Raw genomic sequence first — 24,906 nt, 5'->3', positions numbered from 1 at the left:
AACTAGTTAATGGATGATGATCAAGAAAAATATCCACTTATAAATACGCAAAAGAAAATCATTGGTGTTAAAGAGTATACAAATAGTATCTTGGTTCATTTTTATCAGTGGCCTTTTCTGGACATTTCATTTCTGTTGGGTTTTGAGGGGTTCCAATAGATAGCATCCCTCTTCTTCGGCGGAGTTCTGAACCAACTGAAAAATAAAAGTGTCATAATGTGGAGATTCAGAATAGCCCCTTTGTTACAGTAAAGGATGGGATAGAAGAAACAGCATAGTGACACAGTCAAATTAGTCTTGCTAACTCCCTGACTACCAATTCTACCTCCCATCTAAGTCTAGAGTAGGCCAGCCCATCTCAAGGGAAGTTTGTATGTGCAGAGCAAATTCACCCAGCTCACTGGTCCAGAGAAAGAGGGAGGGAAAAAGAGACCAAACTCCCCACCATCCAGTTAAGTCACTCTGCATCCCTGGGCAGAATATAGGGGTAGGGTAAGAGTAAGACATCTTCTCATGCAATTTCGAGTGAGAGAAGAGTAGTTTGTGCCTTTCCTCTGACATTTCATTTTGTCAGATTTATATTCTGAGTATTTTCTGAAAACTAGTTTAACTAAACTATTAAACTTCAGTAGTTAGCTGTACTTAGAGTAGGAAAGAGTGTCATAATCTTACATGATTTATCTTTAACCCTTGATTTTTTAAAAAATTATGTCTTTGAAGAGCGTTTACTATAGCCTTGTACAATACCATGTTTCTTTGGATTAAAAGAGCAGAGAGTAAATACTTTAAACATCCTGTGCTGACACTTAGTTTACCAATTCATAGTTTGACAAACCTAGTCATTTGTTACCTGCTATGAGCAAGAATTACACTGGGTTAGATCTGGCATGTGACCGTCTCACGGGAGCCCTCGCAGTCTGGGGAGGAGTCAGGTAATTCCAGTGCTAGTGACGCTACCACAGACCGTGAGCAGAGTGTCTTGGCTACACAAATGATGGGAGATTACTGAGAACTGACGGTACATTGAAGGTGATTTGTTGCTTCTATGTTAAGATTCATGCATGAAGATTTTGTAGTTTTGAAATAAAAATCTTATTACCATTCTCCTGTCACCATTCTCATGGCAGTGACAAACTCTTCATTTCAAGTAAACCGTTAGTCACAATTTAACTCTGAGCTGTAATTTTTTAATTGTTTCCCTTTAGTTTTATGCCCTCAAGGTATTTTTGGGGGTGGAATATGTGACATGACTTTTTTTGTTTTATTAAGCCCTTTACATTAAAGGGTAGAGGGCTGGGTGCGGTGGCTCACACCTGTAATCCCAGCATTTTGGGAGGCTGAGGCAAGAGGATTGCTTGGGTTCAGGAGTGTGAGGTTGCAGTAAGCTATGATGATGCCACGGTACTCTAGCTCGCGCAACAGAGTGAGACTCTGTCTCAAAAAAAAAAAAAAAAAAAAACAACCAGAGAAACAGACTAGAACAGTCTTAGTTCATTTAACTCCTTAGGCATCAGCCTTTTATCTATTATATCTTTCTGTCAGCTGTCATAATTCAGTCTACCATGTTGGGTATGAATAGTAGAAAACTTCAAATGTGTCTTTTTAAAAGCAGTGTTTTTCTTTGTGTTGATGTTACAGATTTATTTGAGGTTCCTAGATTATCAAATGGAGCACTCAAATGAATGCAAGAGAAACTTCGTTGCAGTCTATGATGGAAGCAGTTCTATTGAAAATCTGAAGGCCAAGTTTTGCAGCACTGTGGCCAATGACGTAATGCTTAAAACAGGAGTTGGAGTGATACGAATGTGGGCAGATGAAGGTAGTCGGCTTAGCAGGTTTAGAATGCTCTTTACTTCCTTTGTGGAGCGTAAGTAAATAATTCCTATAGTACTGAGATCTTTTACATAATTTTCACTCATTCACAATACACTTATTGAGCATTTAATTTTTAAAATTTATTTGCATTTTTTAAATTTTAAAAACATTTCTAAATTTCATTTATTTTTAGAGGCAGGGTTTTTCCATGTTGCCCAGGCTGGCCTTGAACTCCAGGGCTCAAGTGGTTCCCCCACCGCAGCCTCCCAAGTAGCTAAGACTACAGTGCACGACACCACACCGGGCAGCTTTTGCTTTTGACAAAAACTGCAAATCACAGAGGATATAGAAACAACTAAATCTTGGTCCCTGTTCTTGAAGAATTGACTATCATGGAAAAAACAAATCCATGTTAATGGATAAATTGGATCACTGCCTCATTATAAAGATATAAACAAGCAGTGGGGATTGCAGAAAGTGGAAACTGATACTTTCTCTCAAGATTTTCTAACCTATCAGTAGCATTTAGCTTGGTGAATAATTATGATTCTACCAAAGCATGGTCACCAAAGATTTAGATATGCTATTGATGTTTTCTTTCTTTAATTTTTTGTTCTTAAATAACTTTAAGCTTACAGAAAGTTATAAAAATAGCAGAGTTTTCGCATATGTCCTTCACTCAGATTTTCCTAATGTTAACATCTCACAAAGCCATACTGAAAATTAACACTAATGCAATATTATTAATTAAATCTATAACCCTTATTCAGGTATCTCTAGTTTTGCTGTTTATGTCTTATGATCCAGTTTCCTGCATTGCTTTTGTCAGTTGTCCTAAGTCTTCTCCATCTGTGGCAATTAGTCTTTCTCAATCTTCCCTTGACACATTTGAAAGAATGCTGGCCAATTTAGTAGAATGTCCATCAGTTTGGGTTTGTGTAATGTTTTCTGAGGGCTTCAGTTGAGGCTATGCATTTCTATTAAGCCTGTGAAAGTATGTTGTGCTTTTCTCGGAACATCTTAGCAGTGAAGTGCAGGTACGTGATACCAGCTTGTCTCACTGCTAGGGATGTGAGCTTTGAGCACTTCGTTACACTGCTACCTGCCAATTTTCTCCACTGAAAAGTTAACTATTTTTTTCCTTTTGAATTAGTAAGTCTCTTTGAGACTATACAAATATCCATTTACTCACTAATTTTAGCATCCATTGATGGTTTCTGCCTGTAATGGTTATTACGACAGTGTTTACCTAATTTTGTTTCCATCATTCCTCCTACATATATTATTATAATTAGAATTCTGCTATAAGGAAAAACTATTCTTTTTTTCCTCACTTATTTATTCATGTCTTTGTTTATATCAGTGTGGGTTCATGGAGATTTTGCCCATTGGGAGCTCTTCACTTTGCCTCCTATATCCTTTTGATGTACCAGTTACAATTTTTTAAATCACTTTTTTTAATTTTCTGGTACCACTCAGTGAACCAGGCTCAACTTGTATTTCCCCTGCCCCAGCTCTAGAACCAACCGTATTTCACAGGAGCCCTTTCTTTATCTTACAGTAAGAGACCTGACTCTAATTATCCAATATGTATTTATTTGTTCAATCCTAATATGCACAAAAAGTTTTGTAATTGTTAACTCATATACCTCTGAGAAAGTTCTTAACACAGTACTTTATTTGCATACAATTCTTTTTGTCTTTAGCCTTACTGTCAAAATACTGTTTTCCATTTACTTAGGTTGTTTTCCTCTCACCTTTCTTTGGAGTTATGTTATTCATTTGTGATATACTTAGATTCTCTGTGATTGTTTATATTTCATTTTGTGTTCCCCCCCACATCGTGCTTTCTTTAAATTGTTTTTATCTTGGGGGCACTTGGAACATGACTGTCATTCTCAGAGAGCTTCACACAGAGACAAGATGGGAAAGTGTGGTCGCCCTGCCCTCCCTGCTCTCCAGTCCCCCCCACTGCCTCTATCCCATTGCCACCTCCCCCCCCATCTCTCTTTACACAAATGAGCAAATACTTATGTATTTTCTTATGACCCTTTTTTTCTTACATGAAGGGCAGCATTATACTCTTTTGCACTTTGCATTTTTTACTTAAAAGAATATCCAGGAAATCATGCCATATCAGTTCATAGAGATTATCCTTATTTTTTATAGATGCATAGTAGAACATTGTATATACCAACTTTATTTGGTCTTCTATTTATGGGCGTATGAATTATTCCCAATATTTTGCAATTACAAACAATGCTACAATGAATAATGTTGAGTGTATGTATTTTCATATTGTGGGAGGCATATCCTCAGGATAGATTCCTAGAAGTTGGATTGTTTGGTCAAAAGGTAAGTCATATGTAGTTTAGCTAGGTATTGCCAAATACCTTTCCAGAGGGGTTATAGCTTTTTTAAAAATTGTGGTAAAATATAGGTAACATAAAATTTACCCTCAGGCATTTTTAAGTGTACAAATCAGTGGCATTAAGTACATTCACATTGTTGTACAGCTATTACCACTATTCTTTTCCAGAACATTTTTATTATCCCAAAGTCAAACTCTGAACCCATCAAACAATAACTCCCAATTTCTCTCGCCTTCCACTCCTGGTAATCTCTGTTCTACTTAGTCTCTTGTGAATTTCTTCATTCCAGGTAACTCATACGAAGTGGAATCACACAGTATTTGTCCTTCTGTGTCTGGCTTATTTCACTCAGCATAGTGTTTTCAGGCTTTGTCCATGTTGTGGTATGTGTCAGAATTTCCTTCTTTTTTAAGGCTGAATAGTATTCCATCATGTGTACATGCCATATTTTGTTTATACATTTGTGTGTTGATGGATACTTGGGTTGTTTCCACCTTTTGGCTGTTGTGAATAAGGCTGCCATGAACATTGGTGTACAAGTGTCTGTTCAAGTTCCTGCTTTCAATTCTTTTGAGTATGTATCTGGAAGTAGAATTTCTGGGTCATATGACAAATCTGTTTAAATCTTTGAGGAACCAGCAGTGGCTGCATCATTTTACATTCCCACCAGCAATGCACAGGGGGCGCTGGTTTCTCCACCTCCTTGCCAACATGTGTTGTTTTTTGTTTTGTTTTTATAATAGCCATCCTAATGTGTATAAAGTGGTGTCTCATTGTGATTTTGATTGCCTAGTAATTAGCCCATCTTTTCATGGGCTTCTTGGCCATTAGTGTACATACTTTGGAGAAATTTCTGTTCAAGTCCTTTGCCCATTTTTGAATTAGGGGTTTTTTAAGTTGTAGAAGTTCTTTACATACTCTGGGTATTAATCCTTTATCAGATATAAGATTAGCAGATATTTTTCTTATTCTGTGTTGTCTTTTGGCTCCCTTGATAGTGTACTTTGAAGTACAGAAATTTTTAATTTTTATGAAGCCCAATCAATTTTTGCTTTTGTCACCTTTACGTTTGGTATGATCTCTAAGAAATCATTGCCAAAACCAGAGTCATGAAGCTTTTCCCGTATGTTTTTTTCTAAGAGCTTTATAGTTTTAGCTTTCACTTACATTTACACCTTTGATCCATTTGGAGTTAATTGTTGTATATGGTGTAAGGTAAGGGCCCAACTTCAGTCTTTTTCATGTGGATATTCAGTTTTCCACAGGTCATTTGTTGAAAAAACTATCCTTTCCCCATTGAGTGGTCTTGGCATCCTTGTCAGAAATCGAATGGGCTGGATGTGATGTTATGCAGCCAATAGTCCCAGTACTTGGAGCACTTGAGCTCAGGAGCTCCTGTTAATAGCCACTGTACTTCAACCTGGACAACATAGAGAAACTCCATCTCTAAAACAAACAAACAAACAAAATCAGTTGGCCATTTATATGAAGGTTTATTTCTGAGCTCTCTATTCCATTGTTCAATACCTCTGTCCTTATGCCAATACCAATGGTTTTGATTAATGTAGATTTGCAGTAAGTTTTTTTTGTTTGTTTGGTTGGTTTTTTTTTTTGAGACAGAGTCTCGCTTTGTTGCCCAGGCTAGAATGAGTGCCGTGGCGTCAGCCTAGCTCACAGCAACCTCAGACTCCTTGGCTTAAGCGATCCTACTGCCTCAGCCTCCCGAGTAGCTGGGACTACAGGCATGCGCCACCATGCCCAGCTAATTTTTTTTTTCTATATATATTTTTAGTTGGCCATATAATTTCTTTCTATTTTTAGTAGAGACGGGGTCTTGCTCTTGCTCAGGCTGGTCTTGAACTCCTGACCTCGAGCAATCCACCCACCTCGGCCTCCCAGAGTGCTAGGATTATAGGCGTGAGCCACTGCGCCCGGCCTTGCAGTAAGTTTTGAAATCAAAATGTGAGTCCTCTTTTTTCTTCTTTTTCAAGACTGGTTTGGCTATTCAGTATCCCTTGAGAGTCCATGCATTTTAGAATGGGCTTTTCTGTTTCTACAAAGTAACACTGTTGAGATTTTTGATAGGGATCACTTTAATTCTGTGGTTCACTGTGAGTAATACTGTCATCTTAACTACAGTGAAGCCTTTCAATCCATGAATGCAGGATATATTCCTATTTATTTGTCATCTTTAATCTTATTCAGCAATATTTTATAGTTTTCAATGTACAAGTCTTTTGTCTCCTTGGTTAAATTTATTCCTAAGTATTTTATTCTTTTTTATACTATTGTAAATGGAATTATTTTCTTAATTTCCTTTTCTGATTGTTCATCATTAGTGTATAGAAATGCAGCTGATTTTTGTGGGTTGGTTTTGCATCCGGCAACTTTGCTGAATTAGTTTTTTATTTTATTTTTTATTTTTTGAGACAGAGTCTCACACTATCACGCTGTGTAGAGTGCAGTGGCATCATCTTAGCTCACTACAACCTCAAACTCCTTGGCTCAAGGGATCCTCTTGCCTAAGCCTCCCAAGAAGCTGGGACTACAGGCAGCACCACAACACCTGGCTAATTTTTCTATTTTTAGTAGAGATGAGGTCTTGCTCTTGCTCAGGCTAGTCTCAAACTGCTGAACTCAAGCAGTCCTCCCGCCTTGGCCTCCCAGAGTGCTAGTATTGCGGGTGTGAGCCACCATGCCCAGCCTGAATTAGTTTATTAACTATAACAGGTGTGTGTATGTAGTCTTTAGGGTTTACCACATATAAGATCATGTCATCTGTGAACACAGAAAATTTTATATTTTCCTTTCCAATTTGGATACCTCTTATTTCCTTTACTTTCCTAATTGCTCTAGCTAGATCTTCCAGTACTCTGTCTTGATCCTGATCTTAGTGAAAAGCCGTCAATCCATTGCCATTGAGTATATTATTAATAGCTGTGGGTTTTTCATAAATGGCCTTTAGCACATTAAGGAAATTTTCATCTATTCGTAGTTTATTGAGTATTTTTGTCAAGAAAGGGTGTTCAATTTTCTCAAATGCTTTTCCTTTTCAGTTAACATTAACATGATCATATTTTCTTTCCCTTCATTCTGTTAATGTGTGATATATTAAATTGATTTTCGTATGTTGAACCATCCTTGCATTCTGGGAATAAATCCCACTTGGTCATGGTGTATAATCCCTTTATATTTTTTAGAATTCTGTAGTAGTATTTTGTTGAGGATTTTTATGTCAATGTTCATAATGGATTTTGGTCTGTAATTAGTTTTCCTTTCTTACATCTTTTTTTAGCTTTAGTATCAGGATAATGCGGGCCTCATAGAAGGAACATGAATGAAGTGTTTGTTCTTCAACTTTTTGGAAGAGTTTGAGGAGTGGTGTTAATACTTCTTTAAGTGTTTATTTGAATTCACCAGTAAAGCTATTCTTTGTGGAGAGGTTTTTGATGACTTCTTTAATTTCCTTGCTAGTTATAGGTCTATTCAGATTTTCTGTTTCTTTCTGATACAGTTTTGGTAGATTGTGTGTTTCTAGGAATTTGGCCATTTCACCTACGTCATCAGTTTGTTGGCATACACTTGTTCTTAGTATTCTCTTATGATCCTTTATATATGTGTAAGATCTGGAGTAATGTCTCCACTTGCATTTCTGATTTTATAATAACTTGAGTTTTCCTTTTTTTCTTAGTCTGTCTCATTATAGCTAAAGGTTCGTCAGTTTTGTTATTCTTTTGAAAGAATCATTTGGGTTTTTTATTTTATCTATTTTATCTATCTGTACTCTGATCTTTATTATTTAGTTACTTCTGTTAGCTTTGGGTTTAATTTGCTCTCCTCTTTCTAGTTCCTTAAGGTATAAAGTTAAGTTACTGGTCTGAGTTCTTTCTTCTTTTTTAATGTAGGCATTTACAACTGTAAATTTTTCTGTCAGCTCTGCTTTCACTTCTCCCCATAAGTTTCAGCATGTTATGTTTTTCATTTCATTTGTCTGAGGTATTTTCTAATTTCCATTGTGATTGCTTCTTTGAAATCATGACTTTGAAAGTTGTATAAGAATGTGTAGTTTAATTTCCACAAATTTGCAAATATTTTTGTTTTCCTTCGGTTATTAATTTCCAGTCTCATTTCAATGTGATTAGAAAAGAAATTTTGTATAATTTCAGTCTTTTAAAATGTATTAACACTGGTTTTTTTGGCTGAACATATATGATCTATTCTAGAGACTGTTCAGTGTACATAAGGAAAATGCATATTCTGTTGTTGGGTAGAGTTTTCCATGTACATATTAGGTCCAGTTGAAAGTGATGTGTTAAAGTCTTTATTATTGTAGAACTGCCTATTTATCCTCAATTCTGTCAATGTTTGTTTTATATTATATATTTTGGAGTTCTGATTTAGTCCATATATGTTTATAATTATTTTATCTTTTTGGTGAATTGACCGTTTATCAATATATCATGTCCATTTTTGTCTGACATTAGTATTGCCACCCCAGCTCTCTTTTAGTAACTATTTGCATGGAATATCTTTTCCCATCCTTTCACTTTCAACCGCTTTGTATCTTTAGATCTAAAGTGAGTGTCTTATAGACAGCATATAGTTAGTTGGATCTTTTTTAAAATCGGGTTTGCCAATCTCTTTCTTTTGATTGGAGAGTTTGTTTACATTTAAGGTAACTACCCATAAGGAAGGACTTCTGTCATTTTGGATTTGTTTTCTGTCTTTTAGCTTTGCAGTCCCTTGTTTCCTCCATTACTGCTTTCTCTTGTGTTTAGTTGATTTTTTTTGTAGTGACTAGTTTTGATTCCCTTCTCATTTCCTTTTGTATATATTTTATAAATATGTTCTTTGTGTTTACCATGGAAATTGTGTCTTTGTGTGAATTCTTTAAGTCTTTAGAAGTTATCTTTACTGTTTGGTGAGCATATAGGAACTTTTTCATATTTAGGGTGGTATAGCTCATATACAGACAACTAACCCAGCTTAAAAGTGGAGAAACTTGGCCAGGCATGGTGGCTCACGCCTATAATCCTAGCACATCGGAAGCCAAGGTGGGAGGATTGCTTGAGGCTAGGAGTTCGAGACCAGCCTTACAAAAACGAGATCCCATCTCTACAAAAATACAAAAACTGACCAGGTGTGGTGGTGAGCACCTGTAGTCCCAGCTACTTGGGAGACTGAGGCAGGAGGATCACTTGAGCCCAGAAGTTTGAGGTTGCAGTGGAGCTATGATGACGCCACTTCATTCTAGCCTGGGCAATAAGCAAGATCCTGCCTCAAAAAAATAAAAAGAAAAGGAGAAACTTTAAGGGCAGATTCTAGGATTCTTCCCTTAGATTCCTTAAAATTCAAATAAATAAATCCCCACCAGGAAAAATTGGTTCTCCTGTATTTTTTTACCTTTCTATCTCCTAAAAATCCAAGTGATGTATCAGTACTTACTTGTAATATTTATTTGTTTATTTTTCTTATCATAAGTGTAGATCATATTACATTATGTTTGGCAAAATCTGCTTTCAGAAATATCGTCATTTTTTTACTTGATGTTGAATGGCCCTTAACTTGAATCTGCATTTGGGCAGGAATGATTAGCCTCTCCAACTGGTCCCTTTCTCCAGATTCATCTCATACATGAAGAGAATTACATTTTAAGGCACATCTGAACTTCCCAGATATAGTCAACTGTATATGTTCACATCACATGTATTCTCAAAATAAATGGTATATCTCATCTCATGTCCTCATGAGGAGAACAAATATTTTAGCTTTTATATGACTGATGAATCTGTTAAAATGTCAAGTTATGTGATTTGTGCAAATCTGAAGTTTGTAAATACACAGGTCTAACAATAAAATATCATCAGATTTTTTTCTTGACAAATTTGAAAATTAATAGTTTTTCTCTTTACTTATATTTTATTATATTGTTATTCCATGCATTCTATATTGAAATCATGACTGTTACCACATACAGGCTTTATTATAGCTGAACTCTTCTACCTATAATTTTAAAGGACTTTATGAGTTGCCAGATGGTCAGTGTGTTATGAAGCCAGTTTGGCCAACCAGCCCTCCTACCTGCTTTCCATTCGTTTATTTAACATTTATTGTACGAGGTACTGTGTTTGATGCTGTGAAGACACAGAGATCAATGAAACAGTCCCAGCGCTAAAGGGTTTTACGGTCAGTTAGGAAAGGTGACATATATGCAAATAATGACAGTACAGAATTAACTATGACAAAGACCGTTTGAGAAATAAAACAAGGTGCTTTCCTGTTAAATATCCTGGTTACTTCAAGCAGGCAGTGTCATCGTGGAGCCTTTGAGTCTTTGAGTGTAGGTCTTTTGAGTTTATCCCTGACAGTAGGTATATTTTAGAAGGTAGAAATGTTCATTGAAGTTATTATTCCAAACAGAAGCAGGGGAATGAACAAAGGCATTGAACCAGAGCTAATTTGGACCAGTAGAGAAGGGAGTCAGGAAAGGTAGATTAAAGCTGGAATAAGAAGGCCTTTAAAGTAAAGGCTAAATTTAGATTTTATCTTATAGGCATCAGGGAGTTTTGTGCCACAGAGTGACATCATCAGAGCTGTGCTTTAGATGGGGCCTGGAAGCTAGTTGAAAGGTGACTTCCATAGTCACCGTGGGCAAACATGAAGGTCTGAATCAAAACAGTGGCAGTGAGAATAGAAAAGAATTGTGGAGATACAATCAGCAAGATTTGGTGACTAATGAAAAATGAAAGGTAAGAGGGAATGAGTCAGAATGCACCCGTAATTTTGAGTCCGACTGACTTGGAACGTGGAATTGAACAGGTAAGACGGAAAGTGTTCTGTCGTTTGGGACGAGGCGAGCGTCTCGGGCGTTGGGGACCGGCGGTTCGCCCCGAGGGAACCGTCCCCGCCACCTGGTCACAGTGGATGAGCTTGTTTCTAAAACTTTTTTTTTAATTTGAGGACTTTTCAAACTTAAAAACTAAAAAACTATGCAGAGGCTGTTTCACCGTTTTAAATAACTACAAATCAGTGCTTTATACAAGGACAGGATGAACAAGAAAGCCTTTTAGCTCCCAAGCGTTACTCCCCGCCTTGTGCCCGCGCCGCCGCACGCTGCCCCCGGCCCCTGTCTGCGTTGGCGCGCGCTGTCATCATAGAAATACCTCCCAGATTTCAGAGGCTTGGTGTGAACAAAGAATGCCACATGCCTCATTAATAGTATTTTAATTGTGTGATTAAATAAGAATATTTCGAATGTTGTTTCACAGCCTTCTCAGTGCCACCCACATGTTAGGTAATTTGCTCGAGGGACTCACGGGACCCAGCATTTATTTGTGCTGCGCTGACGGCTCGGATTGACTGCAGTGACAGGGAGCGCGACAGGGCCCGCGGGGAGCGCGTGGGGCCCGAGACAGCCTTGCGCAGCGGTCCGCGCTCGCTCTGCGCGGGGAGCCCCTGGCTGTTAGCGACCCGCAGCGCCGTCCCAGACGCCACCCGACGGCCACCGGCGAGCAGGACCTTCTCGAGGAGCAGCCTCAGGCCTGCTAGAATGTTAACTCTACACAGATAGGCTGAATAAACTATATAAGTAAAATTGATTCCACCCACTTCCTTTTACTTTTTAATGTAGCTACTTGCTCACATTTTTGGCTCATATTTGGGCAGCACTCGTGTAAATCTGAGATAAGAAATTTTTCTCTAATGTGTTGTAGTTAAGGTATTTTCTGTATATACACTAGTGGTTTTTTGATAATAGAAATCTGAGAATTAAACAGGTGAAAAATCTCCCTCAAGTGATCTCTTTATATTAACTAATCACTAAATGTAAGACTTAAGTTGTAAGGCTGCAATAGACTTAACTCCATAGCCCAAATTTAGCTTTATTATCCAAGAACAAGAAAAAACTGCCCCTCTAAAAAAAAAGTGTGCGATCAAAATAACGGATTTCACAGAATTTTGTAAAAATAAGAGTCCCAGTTTGAAAATCTACATTTGCTAAGCCCATTTCAGAGCTCAAAACAGTAAATTTTTACATGCCTATCAATTCAAATTATTGAACTATTTCTTTTGTTCTCTAAGCTGTTAATGATTTGTAATTGTTAGGATTCCACCCATGAAAACAATTACTATTTCAGAAGGGTTTCTATAAATGGGCTAATTCTGCATGAGAGGCTCATTTCGTGCTTACCCATTGTAGATTGCAGATGTAACTAAAATAGTATTACTTTGCTAAAATGGATGGTATAGAACAGCAATCAGGCCACGTTTGTTCTTCCCAGGTGCTGAATACTAATATATACCTCCCTCTTTAAGAAAGGGTATGGTTTTAGGAAAATAATTTCTAGGACTAGAACTGTGAAAACAGAAGATATTTTTGGCAGGATAAATCCATAATGTGATTTTTGGTGGCATATTCCCTATGGGGCCCCTGCAGGCTTGTTTGAAGGGCAGAACCATTTTTCAGCATCATTGCCACTTCTCATCAAAAGTGGAGGGAGCTGAAATCCTAACCCTCCTCCTTCCCACACCATGACCCAGTAGCGAGTAAGATGGAAAGTAGTGAGTCCTCAGGCTTTAAGTAGAGAGCAGTTCATAATTGGCACAATTTTTGCTATTTGCCCATTATTTATAAGTCATAGTTCAGCCATCTTATTATAGTTTTATTGAAGCATGTCATTAACATTCCATATCAATAACTGATTCCTTCATTCTCATTTTAAACAGCCATGTTTATCCAATGAAAAGCCATAAAGCTTAATATAGTTGTAATTATAAATATGTCTCACATTTCTGTGAAACAAAATCTGACAGTATCAATGCTGTTTTCTAATTGCTTTAAATAGTATGGAGAATAGTTATATAAAGAATCTAATAAAAACGGAGGTGTTTTCCTCTCACTGTTCCATCAGTGACACAAAGCAGAAAACCTGTTTTTAGGTCACTTTTGAAGTTATAAAGCTATCAAAGTGTGGTCACACATAATGATCTGTGAATAAAATTTAAAAACTAGGCCAGGCGCGGTGGCTCACGCCTGTAATCTGAGAGGTTGAGGTGGGAGGATCGCTTGAACTCAGGCATTCGAGACCAGCCTGAGCAAAACCAAGACCCCATCTCTACTAAAAATAGAAAAAAAAATTAGCCAGGCATGGTAGCTAGCGCCTGTAGTCCCAGCTATTAGGGAGGCTGAGGCAGGAGGATCGCTTGAGCCCGGGAGTTTGAGGCTGCTATGAGCCATGATGCTGCCACTCCACGTTAGCCCAGTCAGTAGAGCCCTGTCTCTGTTGACAGCCCTTTAGCCCTGTCTCAAAAAAAAGAAAAAGCTAATGATAGTTTTACTCAGAAAATGAGAATGCCAAGGAGCCACCAGTGCTAATTATAGCCTTATTCTACTTGTCTTAAAAATGGCTTATTCCCCGCATCCTCATTTGTGAGCTAGATAAAATAGGTAGTAGAATCAGAATACAATATATAATATGAAATTGTATGTGATAAATTATGGTATGCTATGCACATAAAAACAGAAAACTCGGCCGGGCACGGTGGTTCACACCTGTAATCCTAGCACTCTGGGAGGCCGAGGCGGGTGGATTGCTCGAGGTCAGGAGTTCGAGACCAACCTGAGCAAGAGTGACTCTACTAAAAATAGCTAGAAAATTATATGGACAACTAAAAATATATACAGAAAAAATTAGCCGGGCATGGTGGCGCATGCCTGTAGTCCCAGCTACTCGGGAGGCTGAGGCAGGAGGATCACTAAGCCCAGGAGTTTGAGGTTGCTGTGAGCTAGGCTGACGCCACGGCACTCACTCTAGCCTGGGCAACAGAGTGAGACTCTGTCTCAAAAAAAAAACAGAAAACTCCAATTTGTAGAAATGAGGAACTCAAAAATGCTATGTGTTTCCCTAGGCTATTTTTTATATTTTAAAGTACCTCCATTTGTATAATATCATTTGTGGTATCTATGACACAAATGAAGTAGGTTGACTAGTTAATTTTGTAAAATAAATGAAACCACCATACATCTTCATTCCCTGCCCTCAATCTGATGGTTTGTTTATGTAACTAATATATACTTTCCTTATGAGGGACTTTGAAACCATCAGTGTTTTCTAAGAATAATGAAATAAATATTTGAATAGTTTAACAGTCTCTGAATAAATTATTAGGGCTAGGCGTGGTGGCTCACGCCTGTAACCCTAGCACTTTGGGAGGCAGGAGGATTGCTTGAGGCCAAGAATTTAAGGCCAGCCTGGGCAACAGCGAGACCTTGTCTCTACAATAAATTAAAAATAAAAAAATTAGCCGGGCATCATGGTATATGCCTGTAGTCCCAGCTTATTGGGAGACTGATACAGGATCGCTTGAGCCCAGGAGTTTGAGGTTGCAATGAGCTATGATGACACCGCTGCACTCTGGCCCAGACAACAGAGCGAGACTCTGTCTCAATTTAAAAAAAAAAGTTATAAATAAAAAATAAATTACTTATTAGTTATGTACATCTTTTTGCACTTAGATTAAGAACAAAGGTATCAATATGATTGGGAGCACTAATTTCACAGTCTCATCAAATTATAGAACCTGAGATACGCTGTGCTCCATCCCATTCATTTCAGAAGAGGAAGGTGAGGCCCAGGGAGGTTAAATGCCTTAACATACACAGATGAGCCCATAACAGAAACAATTTATATTCATTACTAGTCCATTGTTTTTTCTATTTTCTGCTGTGCAGCACTGTTGCCCAGGTTACTCGCTCACCTATTTTAGACTCTTCGGTCATGAAAGCCCCCTGGGAGTTATCCTTGAACTGTAGTGGCTAAGTACTCAGCAAACGAACCAGCTTAAAAGTTTAGTGCGAAGACTCTTTAATTGTATGTAGATAAACAAATCGTGCCTAAATTCACCTGTAAGTTGGTTTACGGTGGGGAGGGTGAAGGGATAAACAAAGCCTAGTTCATAATGACTATAGATTATTAACCTGTTAGACTGGAACTTGGGTAAATAATACCTCATAGGATATTAAAGAAAAATTATTTTTGCATTCCAATAGCAAAGCAATTTTGGATATTCCGTGTTGACCTACATTTATCAGATTATGTTCAGGGGTTTTCTGGGGACCTGTTTTTCCAGCCCATGTTCAGCGCCAACTGGGAAATAGACAAAGTGGGTAAGGCAGGGGGTGGGAAAATGCCAGCTTTATTACTATTATAATAATATACTGCAGTTGGAAAATGTGGCCTGTGTTTCCAAACTTCCTATAACTGTACCCTAAAGAGGGAGTCTTCTCTTTGAAGGGAAAAAAATATGAAACTCGTGGCTGTTTTCTTAATGAGGTTCATTGTATATTAAGAGAAAGATATTATAATATTTAGGGGAAAAAATCCCACTTGTTCAGTAAAATTTTATTTTTTTATTTTATTTTTGCTTACCTACCACAGCAGTATTTCCCAATTTTTTAAAAAATTATTTAAAAAAATTTTTTTAAGAGACGGGGTCTTGCTCTTTCACCCAGGCTGGAATGCAGTGGCTCATGACAGCTCACTGCATCCTTGAACTCCTGGGCTCAAGTGATCCTCCTGCCTCAGCCTCCTGAGTAGCTGGGACTATGCATGCCTGGCTCTGTCCACTAAAATTTTAGATACTAATTGTAACTTGAAAAGGAATTTTTAAAAGAAAATATAAAAAATATTTGAGATATGTCGATATAGAGCAAAACTCAATTCTCCTTCCTTGATGAAGCACGTATTTTCTGTAAATCAAAACTATAGTATCTTTTAGGCAGGAAATACATTTTATCCAATTATAATTTTAGAAGTCAGAATTGTTAGTTGAGGTTTTTGGGCTTTTGTTACACCTCTATATAATCTTGTTTAATGGGGGGAAATAATAAGCTGCCTTACTTCTGGACCTTCAGCTTTTCGTTTGTCTCTTTACACTGACATACTACATCTGAGCTGCATATGTAGCCACCATGAAAGGAAAGAAGGAGACATTCCAGGCTGAAAGAACAGTTTATATAAAATGAAATTACATGGTATATATTCCATATACCTTTATTATCTTTTAAAATTATTTTTTAATTCAGAAGAGTGGATTTTTTCCCTTTTTTTAATCATGGTAAAATAAATGGTTACCATTTTAACCATTTTAAGTGTACAGTTGAGTGGCATTAAGTACATTCACACTTTTGTGCAACCATCACCACCATCCATCTCTAGAATTTTTTTATCATCCCAAACTTAAACCGATTACCCATTAAATGCTAACTCCTCTTTTCCCCCTCTTTCCAGACCCTGGTAACCTCTATACCACTTTGTCTCAATGAATTTGCCTCATATAAGTGGAATCATATTTCTCATACAATACTTAATCCATAATGATACAATTATTACGCTAAGTGAAATATTTGACTTATTTCACTTAGTATAATGTTATCAAGCTTCATCCATGTTGTATTATGTATAATAATATCATTTCTTTTTATGACTGAATAATATTCCATTGTCTTATAGATACCACATTTTGTTTATATATTCGTTCATTGATGGGCATTTTGGTTGTTTCAACCTTTTGGCTATTGTGAATAATGCTGCCATAAACATCAGTATGCAGGTATCTGTTTGATTTCCTGCTTTCAATTCTTTTGGGCATATATCTGAAAGTAAAATTGCTGGATCTATGCAACAGCAGTCTATTTAACTTTTTGAGGAGCTTCCAGTTTCCCACAATTGCTACACCATTTTACATTCCCAATGGCAAGACACAAGGGTTTCAGTGTCTTCACATTCTTGCCAACACTGTCTTTTAAAGTTTTGAAAACATTTACCAGCGGGAATCCTAGCACTCTGGGAGGCCGAGGCGGGAGGATAGCTCAAGGTCAGGAGTTCGAGACCAGCCTGAGCAAGAGTGAGACCCCCATCTCTACTAAACAATAGAAAGAAATTAACCAGAAAACTAAAAATATATAGAGAAAAAAATTAGCCGGGCATGGTGGCGCACGCCTGTAGTCCCAGCTACTCGGGAGGCTGAGGCAGGAGGATCTTGTTTGAGCCCAGGAGTTTGAGGTTGCTATGAGCCAGGCTGACGCCACGGCACTCTAGCCCAGGCAACAAAGCCAGACTCTGTCTCAAAAAAAAAAAAAAAACATTTACCAGATTATATACTAGTTTCATAAGAGCCGTGGGAAATACATTCATATTGTCATTACACTAAAAATGACCTCTTGGTGACTAGCATAAGAAGAAGTTTGTGTGAGCCACCATCAGAGAATGCCGGTGTTTTTCTTACTGTTTGTGTAGTACAGAGTATATTCATGGAAAGGCCTTTGAGTCAAGAAATTGCTCATAAAGTCACATTCTTAAGTGCAAAATAAATCAAAATAAGTTCATAATCTGTATGTCTGTTTTTAGCAACACGGTTTTCTCTTCTCCTTCAGCTCCCTGCACAGGCAGCACTTTCTTCTGCCACAGCAACATGTGCATCAATAATTCTCTGGTCTGTAATGGTGTTCAGAACTGTGCCTACCCTTGGGACGAAAATCATTGCAAAGGTGAGTCCGATGTAAAGGCCAGCCTTTTTGAGAAAAAAAATGCCCTAATGCCTTTCATTAAGAAAGACTTAAAATGCTCTTCTTTGTAACTGTGCTTAGCATAACTGCTTTGGCAGAAATGGAAACATATATATGTTCTTTTAAATGGATCGTAAACCTCTAGGATGTGGTAAAAGCAAAGAAAAATACTTACTCTCAATGAAACCAGTTTTTGTTTACAAACTATTTTTTACCTTAAGCTGTTCAAAAATGTATCATGGTATTTCCTGCCCTTATTTTCTTACTGTTACTGAAGTTTGTCATTTGTATTGTAAAGATATCTAAATAACTAAATAAGTTGTCAAAATAATTTAGAGGTTAGCCTGGAGTATTGTTCTTTTTTAAATTATTAATATCTGGAAACTTTAATAAAAATCAACTGACAGATTCAGTCTTGCAATATAAAAGTAGACCCATTCTAGGAACTGCTTTTTTAGAAAATTTCACTAAGTGTCCTATGCTATATTCCCAGTATATACTCTCTGAAAGATAAATATGGCTTGTCGTCATAGCTGAATGTCTGCAAGCTGATTGTCAAATCACTATCTCAGAAGTAGTGTATCTGCCTTTTTTCCTCCAAGAGTTCAATAAATATTTTGATAAGGAAAGGTGATCTAATCTGATATGGCTGTCTTAAATACTTGATTTGAAATATTTTTAGGTAGTCATTCAAAACCAGTAGACCATGGTAATATAGCTGGGTGGGTTAGTCTGGCCGTGTTAGTTCTCTCTTCCTGGTGCTCGTCAGTAGAAATATTGTGGACATACTTAAGCATGGCAGTTGGTCAAACCTAGTAGAGCAGATGGCTAATTGATAGAGTGAAAGTATTTATTTTGACATTCTGTATTTACACATTTGATTGGATGTGCAAATCATACGCATTCATGTATCTTCTGAGTAAAGGAACCAAGAACTCTATCTTTCCTGTATCTATCTGGCTATGTTGTGATTGGTGGCTTTAACCAAAAGTCATAATAGAAAATATGATAATTGTTTTACTTGTTTAAAAACCTAATTGTAAATTTCATTGTCTGTCTATATTTGACCCAAGTGTTCTGCTTTACCTGTAAATACCTTTCAATCTGTGCCAGGACTCTTATTAATGAATTTTGAAAACCTTAACATTTCTCTTTTTCTTTCCACAGAAAAGAAAAAATCAGGACTATTTGAACAAATCACTAAAACTCATGGAACAATTATTGGCATTACATCAGGGATTGTCTTGGTCCTTCTCATTATTTCTATTTTAGTACAAGTGAAACAGCCTCGAAAAAAGGTCATGGCTTGCAAAGCTGCTTTTAATAAAACTGGGTTCCAAGAAGTGTTTGATCCTCCTCATTATGAACTATTTTCACTGAGGGACAAAGAGATTTCTGCGGACCTGGCAGACTGGTCGGAGGAGCTGGACAGCTGCCAGAAGGTGCGGCGCCCCTCCAGCGCCTCCCGGTGCATCCACGACCACCACTGCGGGTCGCAGGCGCCCAGCGCGAAACAGAGCAGGACCAACCTCGGTTCCATGGAGCTGCCTTTCCGAAACGACTTTGCACAACCACAGCCCATGAAAACGTTTAATAGCACCTTCAAGAAAAGTAGCTACACCTTCAAACAGGCACATGAGTGCCCTGACCAGGCCCTAGAAGACAGAGTAATGGAGGAGATTCCCTGTGAAATTTATGTCAGGGGGCGAGAAGATTCCGCACAAGCGTCCATATCCATCGACTTTTAATCTTCCACTAAAGGTGACGTTAGTTAGTAAGTATGTATGTATGCACCCTACAGAGCACCCGTGCTGTTCTCCACAGCCAGCCCTTTTTTCCTGTCAAAACCAGGAAGACCTTTATTTACCGTTAACCTCCTTTAACGGTATGTTTTCATTCTCTCTCGGGCAGTCTGTATGTGTTAAACCAACCAAGGAGCTTACTATAATCAGTAGGAAAAATAACAATCATCTGTTGCCTGGCATCAGTAGGAGAAATAACAATCATCTGTTGCCTGGCATCGTACAAAGAAAGCACCACCAGTTAAATAGCATTTGAAGAGAGGAGTGGTTTTGCTGAACCACTCAAGGTTCAGGCTGCCTATTAGTTTCAGCATCAGGAATACTGCTCTTGACTGATCTAGCTCGGTCAATATTTTGATCCCACGATAAACTCAAAAATAAGATTTTTCTTTACATGCATTTTATTTTTCTTTTCTAAATTTAATTGGTTTTATAAGCCTATAGTTTTACTATTTCAGTTTCTTACATAAATCTAAGTTGGTAATGTACCACATACTTCAATGTAGGCATTTGTTCTTGAATTTGTCAAAATATAGCTAGTTACTGTGCCAATGAAGGTCCAGTTATGGTTCATCCATCTGTTTCTTCTGGACTCTTTTCTGTAGTTCTGCCTTTTAATTACTGGATCCTTAGTCTTTGTTCTCTGTGCGAAGTAGTAGATCATATGATTTATCACCTTTAAATCATATTTTGTCTTAGTTATACTAGAAAATTACATAGTCCTGTAATGGATGCACCATTGCCATTTATGACTAAAAATTTAAGAAAGATAAAAACTTCTGGGCCTGGCGTGGTGCCTCACACCTGTAATCCCAGCTCTCTGGGAGGCCAAGGCAGGAGGACTGCTTGAGCTCAGGGGTCCAAGACCAGCCTGACCAAAGCAAGACCCATTCTTTACCGAAAATAGAAAAATTAGCTGGGCGTGGTGGCATGCGCCTGTAGTCCCAGCTCCTCAGGAGGCCGAGGCAGGAGGATCGCTTGAGCCCAGGGGTTGGAGGTTGCAGTGAGCTGTGATGATGCCACTGCTCTCTGCTGGGGTTGACAGAGTGAGGCTGTCTTTAAAGAAAAAAAAATACTCTGGCAAGCTTTTGCAGTTTCCCAAGTTTGGTCATATTCATTGACAGCCCATTCATTCCTGTAAACAGAACCACTGAATCACTTTTTGGAAGGCCTGTAATTATGTTTATTTCTAATGTTTCTCATCACTAGATTATGTTTTCTCTTATTTTTGTAAAAAGATTACTTGGCTCCCTTTGTATTGGTTTATCTTACGGCATATGGTAACCAAGGTTATATGAGAGTTAAAGGGAAATTTCTGAGAAACTGTATGGCCTTTAGATTGCTTCCTACTTGGGACAGTACATTTGTCCAGCTCTTATCAAGAATAATAACTTCTACTTTTTTTAAACCACTTTTGACCTTTTTTAATGGTATGTAAAACAATAATTTATAAACATAATATAAAAACTCATTGTGTTTTTTTAGAACTTTGATATTATTTGATGCTGTACAAACTTTATTAAATCAAGATTTAAGACCTAATGACAGACTTCTTTCAGTGTTCGCATTAGCGGCTTTGCATACAAATATGCTATGATGGAACTATACACTATAACTTACTGTAAAGACCTTGGTATTGTGTACATAACCTTTTACTTTCCTTTTGTTATTGTATTTAGTTTGTGAAAAATTTTTCACTGTGTGATATTTATTGCTCTAAATCCCTACACAAATTCTATATTAAAATATACATTGTATGTGATCCTTCAATCATGTTATTTGTGGCACTGAGATTTTGGATCTTAAGATATGTACCGAAAGGAATTCATTTGTCAAATTGTAACTAATACAGGCATGCCATTTAAAAGAGGTAAATTCTTGGCCAGGCACCGTGGCTCACGCCTGTAATCCTAGCACTCTGGGAGGCCGAGGCAGGCGGATCATTTGAGCTCAGGAGTTTGAGACCAGCCTGAGCAAGAGCGAGACCCCATCTTTACTAGAAATAGAAAGAAATTAGCTGGACAGCTAAAAAGATATAGAAAAAACTAGCCAGGCGTGGTGGCGCATACCTGTAGTCCCAGCTACTCGGGAGGCTGAGGTAGGAGGATTGCTTGAGCCCAGGAGTCTGAGGTTGCTGTGAGCTAGGCTGACACCACGGCACTCTAGTCCAGGCAACAGAACAAGACTCTGTCTCAAAAAAAGAAAAAAGAAAAAAGAAATAAATAGGTGAATTCTCACTTCCTATATTTTTTGTAGTAAATTCTCAATGAAATGAGAAGTTGAAGTTGCACTGCATTTCATTAACTCTTTTAAATATTCCATAAATGTGTTCTCATAGATTAGCAAAAACTGACCTTAAATATGATACACATATTACACTGCCTCAAAATGTTTCTTATGTCAAATTTTGTTATTTTTAACAAAGTAGATAATTGTCAGGAGATAGGAAAACCTCATAGTATATTCATGATTTAAATTAGTTTTAAAATTAGCATAATTTCCTATTTTAAAAATACAAGTTGGAAAGGTTAAAAAGACTTCATGAGTATAGTGTTCAATGAAGTAATACCACAGACGGTTAAGTTCTTTCAATAGTTATGTTGAATAGGCATTTTTGTAGGTAACTTACACCAGCCAACATTTGAACAGCATAAGAAATACTTAATATAACAACTATTATCTCACTCTTCATGATGATGAAAGGGAAATTAGCATATTTTCAATGTAAAATTATGTCCATTGTAAAAATAGCTGTTAAATCCATTTTTAACCTCTAGATTACAATAGAAAATAATATAATATGCTTAAATACATTATAGTCACTTGTAACTATATTTTTATTTTTGAAATTTGTTTCCTATTTTCTTTTAAAAGGTCGTGAAGAGGCCTACAAAATACAGAGCCTTTAAAGAAGATTTAACGGTAAAACAGCACAGAAGTACGTGGTTTCATTCAACTCAGCAAGTAAAGCTTGGACAGTAAATTTGGTTCTAAATTTTCTGGCTGCTAAAACAGAAGAAACAGTTTTTGCTTTTCACAGTAGAAAACAAACAAATCTGCAAAAGCAAGCTACTTTTCTCTTGAACTAAAGCATGAGTGTTCTTATATAGGACAGCATTTGTTCAGAATTTTAAAAAGACGCCAAATGCAGAAAAAGGTCATAATGGCAAATCTTAACCCAGCGAAGGCATGATTTAATGTAGTCTAGGAACACTGGTTTCTGATCAGTCTATTTTCAGGGATAGAACTAAAGAAGCAGATGATCAATAACTAAGCCTGCCTTAGACTGCAGATGTTACATGCCTTCATTGAACTATATAGATGGGTATTAGATCTCATCATTTTGTAGTCAAAGATTTTGTCTATATTTAGGAAGAAAAGAGAATGGAACTAATAAATTCTAGGCATTATTACCAGAATAATGCTAATTGCTGTATATATAGTCTTTGAGATCAGTGGGAAAACTTTAAAAATTGTTGACTAAAGTGAAAGCCATAAATTTAAGTAATGGAAGACATGAAATTTAGCCATCAATTCCGAAACAGCATAAAGGACAGCTCTATAATATTGTCATGGTTACCTTTCATCCCAAATTTAACACAAGATAACAACCCCCAAGTGCCCACAAATTAATTGCAGGAAACCTACTAATCCCAAATTCTGAAGTATAAAGGACTAAATTGTGTTATTTCTTTAGCAGGGGAGAAATGTTAAATCTAAAGGTTTAACAAAAAGCAAAAGGTTTTCACATTCATATCACAAAAGAGATTTAAAAGGCTCCTTTAACAGCGCTTATGTCAGTGTCATGTGTCACATAATTATTAGGCATTGAAAGAACCTCCTAAATATCTGCCTCTGAACATTTTTATAGCTCTGCTGCCGTCTGATAGGGATGCCTCCTTGTTTCAGCAGCATGTTCACTGGCGAGACGGGATGGGAAAAGCCTGGTTGTGATTGCAGGAATAATTCTCAATCAAAGGAGATTATGCTCTTATTGCAAAATGGCATCTGCTGTATTGTTCATGTTACTTTATCGCAAGTACGAAAAATAATATGCCTTGAATCACACTGATTAGACCCAAAAGGAACTTTGAGTTTTCAGTGTTTTTAAAGATCCAAGGAAGATGATCTGTTCCAACTTTATTAATGAGAAGACTGGAGCCCAAAGAAGTAAAGTGAGTACCCATGTCTCAGAACTCCTAGCCCAGCACTCTTTGTTTTTGCTGTCTTGTTGCTTTTCCCAGCTAAAAATTGTAAAAATTAAGCAGTCTAAATAGCAGCCCAGATGTTTCATGTAAGCTTGTCAATCATTTTGATTTAAAATGTAATTTATTCTGTAATAATTTTTCTCAAAGCATTATATTTCACCTTTTTTTCTTTATGTACATAATACTGTTATTTTACAGTTTTGTTGCCATGATTCCTTGGCACCTGAAAACTCTGCAAGACAATTACTGTGAATTCTTAATAAACAATGTTTGTTAACAGTGTATAGGCTTGATAATAGAGCTTCTGTGTTTTTGCTTTTGTGATCTTTTTTAAATCTAAAAGAAACAATGTATACTCTAGATATTAAACATTTGTGTGTTATATCTCTTGAGTTTCAGAGAATGATTTGAGTTCTGAGCCACTATAAATGACAAGGTGACCTCAGGTATATTTTTTAGTTTCCTGCAAAATCAGTTATCTATGTTTTACATACCGTTTTATATACCTCTACTAATAACAACATAAAATTCCGAATTTGTTTTATTAACTTTTTAAATATATTTCTACAATTCATTTAATGACTACAAAAGCCCAAGAAGCTGATGACTAGGGTATATGTTTAATGTGTACTGTCTTAGAGTAAATTTTTCCAAAAAAAAACAAAACAAAACAAGAATTCTCATGTGCTTAATCCTGGATTTGACACTTTACAGAAAAGAATTTTGACCCTTGACCTGGAATTAGAAACTTGTGTTTAGAGTTCCTGGTTTGCCTTCATTTCCAAAGTCTCTAGAAGTCCCACAGAATTTAGACGGCTTGTGGCAGCAGAATCTGTACTTCTTTTCAGGGCAAAGTTGGCATTTTCTCTATTCACTAGCTTCCAAAATAAAACAATCATAGTTATGATAAAAAATAAAAGCAACCTGTGTTATTCCACTTAGGACCAATTTATGAGTTCAGATTAATTAATCTTTAAGTGCACATGAACTATTAGCTTGGTGCAAAAGTAATTGTGGTTTTAGCATTGTTGAAATTTCCCATTTGATACTGGAACACGTTATTAAATGTGGTTATGTTATACATCATTTTAATGTGCATTTCTCACTTTATGTTTTTTTGCTAATGACATATTACTTGCTTTTTA

At 37.0% G+C, this 24,906-nt stretch overlaps 1 protein-coding gene across 2 annotated transcripts in view; it reads left to right on the top strand.

Annotated features, from left to right (window-relative positions):
- Positions 1-24,116, top strand: part of NETO2 (neuropilin and tolloid like 2) — a 59,004-nt gene extending 34,888 nt beyond the window's left edge. The window contains exons 7-11 of one of the 2 annotated variants that reach the window (XM_045533350.1): positions 1,639-1,867; positions 17,620-17,733; positions 18,919-19,525; positions 22,428-22,491; positions 23,466-24,116. In XM_045533350.1, coding sequence (XP_045389306.1) covers positions 1,639-1,867; positions 17,620-17,733; positions 18,919-19,499 — 924 coding nt within the window. In that variant the 3' untranslated portion in view covers positions 19,500-19,525; positions 22,428-22,491; positions 23,466-24,116. The remainder of the gene's footprint in view (positions 1-1,638; positions 1,868-17,619; positions 17,734-18,918; positions 19,526-22,427; positions 22,492-23,465) is intronic. The other variant, XM_045533351.1, reaches the window with a different exon arrangement.
- Positions 24,117-24,906: the final 790 nt, after the last annotated feature.

Source organism: Lemur catta, chromosome 20, assembly GCF_020740605.2.
Source record: "Lemur catta isolate mLemCat1 chromosome 20, mLemCat1.pri, whole genome shotgun sequence".
NCBI classification, from domain to species: Eukaryota; Metazoa; Chordata; class Mammalia; order Primates; family Lemuridae; genus Lemur; species Lemur catta.
The sequence above is the reverse complement of the archived record's forward strand: the minus strand, read 5'-3'. Positions and strand labels throughout refer to the sequence as shown.